At 40.0% G+C, this 11387-nt stretch overlaps 1 protein-coding gene across 1 annotated transcript; it reads right to left on the minus strand.

Moving 5' to 3' along the window:
* Positions 1-1280: 1280 nt before the first annotated feature.
* LOC139466793 (protein PIF-like) lies at positions 1281-10386 on the minus strand. The gene is made up of 9 exons (XM_071248478.1): positions 10294-10386; positions 9778-9868; positions 8764-9306; positions 6409-6615; positions 5644-5835; positions 4609-4955; positions 3757-3850; positions 2692-2771; positions 1281-1553 (listed from the first exon to the last, which is right to left on the minus strand). Exons 2-9 carry the CDS (start codon positions 9842-9844, stop codon positions 1506-1508), a joined length of 1578 nt encoding a protein of 525 aa, XP_071104579.1. The 5' UTR covers positions 9845-9868; positions 10294-10386; the 3' UTR covers positions 1281-1505.
* Positions 10387-11387: the final 1001 nt, after the last annotated feature.

Genomic DNA, 11387 nt, shown 5'->3' on the forward strand with positions numbered 1-11387 from the left:
GTGATCGATGAATCAGAAAATCCAGAGACACGATAGTGCATTTTGATTTTGTTGAAACTAATCAAAAGATATTTAAACAGTCTTTATTACATGTCAATAGTAGGCAGAGAACATGAAAAGGAAGGTGCATGTGATGTTTCTTAAATTGTATAGGTCTTCAGCAACCCATACTTGCAGTAAAAGGCGAATATGCTTGTCGTATAAGGCGACTAACGGGATAGGGTGGTCAGGCTCGCTGACTTGGTTGATACATGTCATCGATCCCAATTGCCTGGATCGATGCTCATGATATCAATCACTGGATTGTGTGGTCCAGACTCGATTATTGACACATACCGCCGTCATATAGCTGGAATATTGCTGAGTGCGGCGTTAAACAACAAACAAACAAACACAAATTGTACATGGTCGGAGTGGTATAAACGAGTATATATTGGAGTCAGAATTGTAATGATATTTTATGAGTGCTTCGACCAGTGGTATCTTTCTTTTAGTTCTTCAAACGAAAGAAAACAATTGTTATGACATATATCACTTATAAATTGAACTCCTTGATGAAACCAAGCTTTAATTAAGAATGACTTTTCATATTGATGATTCAATCATAATGGCTCTACCATCATTTGTTCTATAAGTACAATGTCCCCAAGATTATGTTTCTTAAAGTATTTTCCCCATATGTTAATTTTGAATTGTGTCTGCTGTGTAGAAGAGCAGAGGTTCTGCTGTTTATGAATAAAGAAAAACGTTTCAGAAATATATTCATGTTGCTACACAGCAGGAGGCAGCTTTAATGTCTCGGACCAAGCATATATTTTGTGGTTGACCCAGTATAGTTGATAGCTGTTACTGAGCTTATGATGAAACCCAGTCCATCAGCAGAAATATCGACCCACTTCCTATAAATACAAACGCCGAACCCAGAAAATAACCAGTCTCGACCATCCGCCGAAACAAACGTATGTTTTTGTGATAAATCAGAAGGAACCATCACCAAGCTATTGGTGGAGAGGAGAAGGGATATAAATGGTCGTATTTATTTCTTGATATTTTACGTATCGTTTCCACATGATGTTTCACTTTGTTTTGTTGATTTGATTTTTAAGGTAAAGAAAGGTATCAACATTGTTCTTTCAAGCTTCCTCTAAGACCGTTACGTTGCAAACTACATTGAGCAGCTTTGGTTTACGAACATTAACGACATAACTAATTATCATGCATTTTTGTAAACCAATAGTTCATTAGAAGGTGTTATCAACAATAGACATGAACACGAAAAATATTGCAAGATTGCTTTAATATTGAACAACTAATAAATCATAGTGCGTACATTGGTTTATAAAGATAACAATTCAAGTTGGAAAAAAGATACGCGCACTCTGTACAACACACAGTGGACATTGAAATATACTGTTTTTGTAGTTTAACTGGGTATATAATCACATTGATGTAAAATATGCTACTGTGAAGTAGTTAAAAGTGTGTGGGAACATCCTCGATCTACTTTAGATGCCAACCACAACAGGTGTAGGGATGCAAGTAAACACCTTCAGCTGAAACAGAATGAAACAATGAATGAAAAACATCGTAATTAAATTTCGAAATAAGTTCATTTTTCGTAGATCATGTGTTCCTTGAGGGTTACATGATACAACTGCGCGGCGTGTTAGCCTAGTGGTTAAAGTGTTTGCTCGTCACGCCGACGACCCTGGTTCGATTTCCCGCTTGGGAACAATGTGTGCAGCCCCGGCTGCTGCAATGTTGCTAGGCAGTGAGTGAATTTAACGCCGCTTTTAACAGTATTTCAGTTATATCAAGGCGTGTCAGCGAAATGTGGGAGGAAAGCCCCAAGTGATGCAGGTCTCAGATGTTTACCACTTAGGTGAAACCTACGAACATGGGTATGGTGCTGACAAACCTAGAAACATAATCGGTGCGAACCGGGATTCGAACCCACAATCATAGCTTTTTGCGTACCAAGGGACGCCACTCTGCACAACGACTCGTGGCGTCTTAGACGACTGGGCCAACCGTGCCCCTGCAATGTTGCTTTAAACTATTCTCACTCACTCACCTACATGGTACTATTATGCACGTATATTGAAACCATCTATTTTTGTAACAGTTCAGGTCGAATTGTTCATGAAAAGTTAAGCATCTGCATGTTGTGTGCCAATTCCATAAAGTATGAATGAGCATTACATAAACATGTCTCTTAATCCACCTCTGTTGATCAAACCGGGCCTGCTCCCATTGAAATGTCCCCGATTAAACACATTTCCAGATGAACGAATAATGGATGCGAAGAATGCCTTTTTCTAATAGATAGACGTTCAGACAGTAGTCAACTGGAAGGTATAGCCGGCGGACTAGCGGTTCCGGTTTAACGGGGTTTCTCTCTAAACAAGATGGTCGATGTGAACACAAGTCAATTATGCGTGTGTTAACGTTAAATGTTCCAAGGGGCAATTGTAGAAAATGGCTGAACTTTTCACTGTATTTTCAAGGAAATTCTTTTTTAATTTTTAGTTTCTAATCCCAGCACTATTAGTCTGTTGTGATGTATTTAACCCTTTATCCAGTCCAAACAAACAAATTCTTAAATATTTTGGCGTTTTGCAAATTGCCGTCGTGAAATTTCAGTCATCTTACACATAGACTGAAACATATATAACACTGTGGTTAACTTACTTCATCAAGACGACCACGGAAGAAGTCATAACCATTCCCGTGACCCACTTGGATCGCACACTGGCTCCGTCTGATGTTGCCTGGAGATACAGAAAAGGTCCGTCGTTACACAAAAGGTCCGTCGTTACACAATACAATGTGTCATGCGAATATCAACATTATGGTTGGTAACAGCTATTTAAACAACCATTATAATATTTAAACCCGGACATATTGACATTCAAAACGACAACACCACAGAACAATGTGTCCCGATTCTCTAGTCTCAACGTTATATTGCACTGGATATGATTCAGTTTGATTCCTTTGAATACTATGGTTAAGACGTTAAGACGATTTCAGGTTAGCATACCGGGGGTACTGTAGATATTAAGTTAAATCTGCTCGAGATTACAAATTACCCTCTGGAAACAACAATATGGCGGAAAAGTAGGTTTCTAGAAGGGTATCAGATTGAAACAATATTTATAATCTTAAAATCTTAAACATAAAACGACATCGCGAGGGAATAAACACATTCTATTGGGCGTCAAAGGCAAAATAGCAGTCATAAGTATATGTATGGATCACTGAAAATCTGTTATGACACCAGCGACTATGCCTGTCGTAAGAGGCGACTAACGGGATCGGGTGCTCAGGCTCGCTGACTTGGTTGATGCATGTCATCGTATCCCAAATTGCGTGGATCGATGCTCATGATATCCATCACTGGACTATTTGGCCCGGACTCGATTATTTACAGACCGAATATGTCTCTGAATATCTATCATAAACGTCCTGGAATGATATCATCGCTACACAATACAATGTATCACATTAACATCAGGCTTATGGTACGAACAGTCATGCTTGCCTATGGAAGCAACAAACTCAGGAATCACTATAAAAAATAGAGCAATCATACCAATGTTGGCAAAACCATGAATATGTCCTGACCCAGTGGTACCGCCATGGACCAAGGATAATGGTACATTTCGCTCATTGCATATTCAACATGTCAATATATCTAAGAATCCCCGGGAAATAACATAAATCAGTAATATTAGAATATCCTGCGTGTTTTACCAGAGAATGTTCTTTGGTCGGACGCACTGTTAACTTCAGCTTTCATGAAGTTATTGTTAACCGTCAACTTGACACTTTTCATGGCGGCGGTGTTCTGCAATAGATAAGAAACTATTAATTACGGACTCACTAAAATTTGCGACATAAATAACCCGAACACAGTACATCCATTAATAGCTATGCAATGCACTCATCATTAATACCTGAATCAAATGCAACAGTGACAGATACATTTCTATGTGATTGAGTGAGTACGGTTTTACGCCGTTTTTAGCAATATTCCAGCAATATCAAGGCGGGGGACACCAAAAATGGGCTTCACACATTGTACCCATGTCGGGAATCGAACCCAGGTCTTCGGCGTGACGAGCGAACGCTTTAACCACTAGGCTACCCGACCGCCCCTCTCATTTCTATGTAACAAAGGTCCCTCCCTATACTGGGCAAGAGACGGCGGTTGGTTTTGTACATGATGAGTAGCAATAGCAGCATAGGTATATCACTTGTTTGCAAGAACAGCAGTGTTGGGTTGTCGGAATGTTGATACAATACACGAATCAAGTCTACTGTTGGCTTTCCTAGTTTCCACCTTTATCTTATTACATTTGTTGTTTTTACGTGTACATATATATATGTGATACAACAGATATAATGTCCATAGAGCCTTAAACCCATTTCACGTGTTCAGCAGCGCACGGTTCATCTCTTTATGAGGACTGTATGAAAAATGCTGATGTCTGACCCCCATCAATCAGTTAGTTACTTTTTAACTCTGCATGGATGACATAACCAATGTGTATGATACAGATAACGTTCTTGTTGAAGGCTCTGCATTACGCTTTGTTCACTTACTGAGTAAGACACGGACAATTCATGTCTGACGCCACCATCGTTGATGACACGGAAGGAGACTGTTGACGTGTTGGTGGTGATGTAGATGCTGCCGGCCTCCTCGCAGTCGGCGTTGGTGACGATAGCCTGAGCGTTGCTCGTGGCCTGAGTTTGTCGGAACAAGAAAGAGATGACCAGAACGTTGCCGAAATGCATGTTGGAGAAACGCAGGATGCGGAGTTGGATGTTGTTGTTGAAGATGCCATAGCCGGAGAAAGCAGTAACACCAACGTTCTGAACCGCGACGTTGTAGCCGGAATAGTCCTGGACGGTGCCGTTGAACGGGAGGTACAATTCAGCCTTGCAACCTGAAATAAAGAAAGATTCCAAATTGAGATTATTATAAGAGCATGTGTGTCAAGCTGATTTTACGAAACAAATGTCAGGATTCTTGTATTTCCCGAGCTAGAGCGAGGATCATACACAATTTCTCTCACGAGTTTAATTTTCCTTGTGGTCCATTATTTCGCAATCCGTTTGAACTCCTCTTTAGAAATATGCACTGATCACGGCCGCTAACTTTTACAAAATTCAACAATCTTAAGCTTTAACGCCGTTTCAAGTGTGACGTCATTCCGTCCTTGCGTCACAATAACATTCGAATGACATCAACAATGCCGTCCGGATGAGGGAAACAATACACTGGTGCGTGTGATGTGATATTTGTACAAGTGCACAACGATTTTTATTAACTCGGTTATTTATAACCTTGAGGGTAACACATAATTGAAATAATCCAGTAGGGAGTTTTGTTTGTTGTTTAACGCCGCACTCAGCAATATTCTGGCTATATCATGAGCATCGATTAACGCAATTGGGATACGATGACACGCATCAACCAAGTAAGCGAGCCTAATCACCCGAACCCGCTAGTCGCCTCTTACGACAAGCATAGTCGCCTTTTACGACAAGCATGGGTTGCTGAAGATCTATTTTACCCCGCATCTTCACGGGCCCATACGGAGTTTTAACTTGTATAGAAGTGCTCGGACGTACCTGCTGCCAATACCGACCCGCCACTCACGCAGGTGCAGGTGGTGCTCGAGTATGTAGTTCCTGGAGCACAGGGCATTTCAGTCCAAATACCATGGTTAAGTATTTCATACTTCGCCTGATCCCCAGACGAACCCCTGATTGATCCATCGCAGGCTGAAGGTACGTTAATTTGCACTGTGGAGGTTGTGGTAGCTGCACATAATAAACAAGCAATAAAAACACCTGACAAAATCATTTTCACAAAATGACAAAATTTTACAAAATGCAAAGTTCATTGTTCGTTTTAAATATAAAAAAGTCAACGCCATAAAATAACCAGTCTCGAAACAGTTATAATCAATAACTGCAAAATAGCTGTGAATATAAAATGAACGGACCACTGAAAATCAGTGATAACATCGGGTGTTCGTGTAGAGGGTAAGCATTCCTGCTTTTCCAGTAGCACCCGCCATTCACACAATTTGCATGAAAAGGTAAGTGTTTGTTTGTTGCCTAACGCCGGACAGCAGTACTCCTGCAATTACATTAATATAAAGTATTGAGTTTCATGTTCTGTAACCTGATATTAGACCTGGAACATTTCCATGGATTCTTGTTTTCAACCTGCTTTGGTTTCTGTTCGCATATAAATATTTTGGAGATACTTCTTCTGTTTTACGGAATAGACACTTCGTAAATGTAGGTAGATGCCAGCAATACTTACGGGAAGGCAACACTCAACACAGCAGTTTGCTAAATAATTGAGGATAAAATTTAACTACGCACCTACACTTCCTGCGGTACATTGGACGTTAGCCGGCCAATCACAAACCAAGACTCCTTGGTTCCAGTAAAGACCAGGGGGGCAGGTCTTGTGGTAGGATGAAACGGTTGTCCCAGGTCGCACGCACTGGTAAAAACGGGCACAGTCCGTCTCGTCAGGCATGTATCCCACACCATTGTCATACCGACACCCATCGCATGGATCACCAACTGGAAAATATAGAAAATACAACATATAGAACGTTTATATTTTTGAATGAAATCAGATACTGATCTGATTCAAGGTGTCTGTTTCTGGTCATGTGGAGACTTCTCGGATCTTTAGAAAGAGGGGTTGAAATCGAAGTAAGAAAATTGTTTTTCAAAAAACGATTTAGTAATGTATAACAAAACAAATACCCAATCTGATACTTTTTCAATAACTCAACTTCTTTGACAGACACACATGCATGCGTATTTCTATTTTCAATTCTGATATTTGTATCCATCTAAGATGTAAAGTGAACTTAAACGTATACACATCTAAATGAGTGATTTGTATATTTATTGGTTCACACCTGGACATACAGTGTTACAAGTCTCTGTATCATCTTCTCTGTCTGATCCCACACAGTCCGCTCCGCCGTTGCTGGGAGCAGGGTTGGTGCAGGTCCTGGTCCTGGAGATGGTTCTAGATCCTCCTCCACATGACGCTGAACAATCTCCGGTTGTAACCGTCCACTCAGTCCAGTTTCCGTCAACTGTAGCCAACAATAGAATAGACTTTCACTTTCTATATAGGAGTTTTTTTACCTTCGTAGAATGAGAGCCAAATTTATGAACTTGGGACATGATATTTGTTTCTGCTCTCCCGTAGGATGTGTAAAAAAATCGAATGGTATCTGTGGCCTCGTGGGCACATTGGGATCCATATATTGGTAAAATGATAAAATAGCCTCCACTAATGTACTTTATTGTACACAGTGGTTATGCCATAATCACATGAGCAATGTACACGTCGCTTTGTTAGGAAGAATTACTGCAGTAAGTCGTTGACTGTGTCTATAACAGAATATCAACATAGCCGACACGATCACCGAGAGAGATTTCAAAATGTCGCTGACCGTGATACATTGTTAAATCCCTCGATCAAGTGATTATAAAAATAGGCTGAATAGACGCGGAAGTAATTCAAAAATCAGCATTAACGCTGTCAATCTACAAACAGAGTGTATCATGCTTAGCGTAGTCGTTCGTTTTATACCCTCAGGAGTTAATCCGCCAACGTTGAAGTTGTCCTTCAGTGTTTGTGATCTCACATTAAAGATATGATACCTCTTTTACCTAATTTAGATATAAACGTCTGATGCAACTATATTGTTATATAGCTTTACATTTACGTAAATGGCATGTTAGTGTATAGCGTGACAAAAAGACACAATGTCAGATACAGTAACGTCTTACAATGCATTTCCAGGAGCATAAAATCGTCTTCTAAATTCTGCAGAGCGTGACGTAATATCAGGCTTTTCTACATAACATATTTATTCTGTTCAAGAATCAGTGTAAGCTTTGTGCCCAAAGTGTCAATAATATGAACTATTATTAAAATATTCATTCATTTTTTACATACTGCCTTCTAGACAACATTCAATAAATAAAAGCAACAAAACCCTTTCGATATGCATATGAAATATCTGCCAGATTCGACTGTACAATCCCGACTATGTCATGAGCATGTGTTTATGAATCGCTATCTAATAGTGATGATACCAGGTGTTCGCGAAAAGGTGAGGGTATCCTGCCGCACCGGCGGCACCCGTCACAAACACATGCAAAGGCAAGTGAAATAGCCACGCGCGAAAAACGAGTGAACACAGGGTACAAAGGGACTCAAGATAGGGAATTGCATCAGACATCATGTTTGTCACTCATGCGTCAAATTTGGAAATGTCCAAGACAAAAAGGGAAAGTTGACGATTGGAAAGTTGTTGTCACTCTGAATCTTTATGTATGGATCTAAATATGAAACAGATGCATTTCTTGTTCAGATTGGTAAATCAGTTGAAAGGAATTGGCTATTTGATGGTTATTGAACGATATCAGATCAACAATATACCTGAAGCTTTAGCCAAATTATCTTGTATTGATTTTGCCAATTCGAGCAGAAATTTTGATTCACATGCATAAAAAAACAGTTCAACAAGAAGAGGAGCGCAATTAGTGCCCATGGGGAAAGAACATCTCATCCATCCACAAGGTTGTTTCTGAAACAAACATACGAATGGCTTTTACAGTCTGCATGATAATATCACTGCATTCTAACCATTATATAGGCACTGCTTTAATAAATCATTGTCTATGCTACAGTGGACTCACCTTCGCAAACTAACTTCACCAAATCCAGAACGCTTGCGCTTACTTCATTGAAATCGGAAATGCTCTTGACTTGGTCATCAGATGAGGCAATATTTTTTAATTCCGACATGTCAATAACAGTACCGACTCCAATAGCAAGCATCTCGATACCGTTGGCTCTGGCTTTAGCAGCTTCTACAATTGTCGCTGAAGGGTCTTTGGACCTTCCGTCAGTGATGACGATGCCAACTTTGGGAACACCATTCCGACCATTATTCTGCATCATTCGTGTCATTTCAGCGATTCCAAGGTGTGTGTTTGTTCCGTCCTGTGGAAGGACAAATGCCCTTATCTGACTTTGCAATAGTGCACTGTCCGTACTGAGGGGAGCTGTAGCAGTGACGGTAGAGCTATATATAACGACGCCGAACATCGGTCCTGCAGTCCCAATATCAAGCCAGTTTGTCAGATTGACAAGCGCGTTTTTCAGAGTGTCGAACTCATTCACCTGGATGCTGTCAGAACCATCTACAACGGCGATCACATCCAGCAGGCGTGCGCAGTCTGAAAAAAACGATTATGATCAATAAAAAGTTAAAACGTTTATTTCATCAAATAGAAATATATGTGTTTGTTTTTAAGCCACTGTGAACATTATTTCAAATATATCATGGCGTGTAAGTCATGAGAGGAAATCTATAACGTCCACACCAGAGACTAACAAGTCTCGATTATCTGCCGAAACAAATTCCATTGTTAGTAAACCGCTAAATGGTGGTGAAAGGTATTTGAATGGGTTGCTGAAAAGCAGTTATTCAAAGTGTTGGCGAAAAGGGTAAACCCAGAGTGTTCAAATCTTAGACATTTACCACTTTGAGGAACAAGGTGATGACAAAACATTATCAGGTCGAATCTCTTCATCTCATTAGAATCATGTGTCACATGAAGTACGGATGGAAGGATGAATGGATGGAGAAGGATAGGCAGATGACATACTAATTATGGACAGATAACTTAGTAACTGTTAATACTTACTAGGAGTTGTTTGGCCATTAGTCATGGTTACACCGACCACAAAGGCAAACAGAGCGAACAAGTTCATTCTCCTTGGCCCCTTGATGAAATACTAAACGAAAAGACATTTTCATCTTTATCTGTCTCTTAACTTAAGTTGATTTGAATCAATTAACATTACAAATTTTCGTGTCTAATGATGAATATTGAATATATATAATACTAATATATACTATTTCAATAACGTTGAGGGTCATCCCATTCTTTCATACTACTCTAGTTTGTCTGTGACGGATACACTACAGTAATAGAACATAAACGCATGATCTTGACCTTTACATTAGTATATCAGAATTCACCATAAAACCTATGTCAAAGCAAATTGACGAAACACTTGGCTGTGAATCCAGAACGAGTATGAATATGAATTGTTACAATTTAAGTGCTCTTCGTGTAAATTATAAACCAATTACTTTACAGATTATGTAATCTTTCAAATTTATGATAGATATAGGTGTATTTGTTAAATAATCTTACCCTATGAAAATAGTCTTTCCAGGCAGGTTCTGCAGTCACGGTCTCTCTGGTCACAGGCCCTGTGAAGTAAAATGACAGTGACACCCTTATATACACCGCTGCTCGTCACAAATAGGATCTAATGCTGGAAAACCCGAATGAGATCATTCCATTCATGCGTTTACAAAGAAGTAACCCCGTTTGACTTCTGCTTTGTGAGAAATACACGAGTGGAATAATATGTACGCCATGAAGACTGAATTCGTGGTAACGTCATTGTTCTCATTGTTCTGCTCGGAATACATTGTAACTTTGCATCCTGTTCGGGCTTGTGAAATGGTTGCTAGAAAGTGTAAAAGCGTTGAAATCTCAAACGTCTGACAATTTATGAGCACTAACCGTTCTACGCCCCCTAGTTGTATTTCCGATAAAAACAAATTACTACAGGAGGGTACGGGATTCACAACAGCTAGTCTATCACATAAAATGCAATACAAGTTCACAAAAGGCTTGTATCTGTTTCTAAATTATCTTCACACACAAATTAGCGCATTCCTACTTACCTCCTGCACCCTAACGCGTAAGACACACGGCCTTGTATGTCAACATGCCTAATAACACGTAATATTCAAGACGACACACGGACGTGTACATGTCTACATGCCTACTTAGGCGTAACTTTCAAGAAGACACAATGACATGTACAGGTCCACATGCCTATTTAGGCGTAACGTTCAAGAAGGCACACGGACGTGTACAGGTCTACATGCCTACTAAGACGTAACATTCAAGAAGACACACGGACGTGTACAGGTCCACATGCCTATCTAGGCGTAACGTTCAAGAAGGCACAATGACATGTACAGGTCTACATGCCTACTTAGACGTAACTTTCAAGAACACACATTCACATGTACAAGTATACTTGCCTACTTAGACGTAACTTTCAAGAAGACACACGGACGTATACAGGTCTACATGCCTACTTAGACGTTACATTCAAGAAGACACACGGACGTGTACAGGTCTACATGCCTACTTCGACGTAACATTCAAGACGACACACGGACATGTACAGGTCTACATGCCTACTAAGACGTAACATTCAAGAAGAC

Source organism: Haliotis cracherodii, unplaced genomic scaffold, assembly GCF_022045235.1.
Source record: "Haliotis cracherodii isolate W230 unplaced genomic scaffold, xgHalCrac1.p SCAF_19, whole genome shotgun sequence".
Lineage (NCBI taxonomy): Eukaryota > Metazoa > Mollusca > Gastropoda > Lepetellida > Haliotidae > Haliotis > Haliotis cracherodii.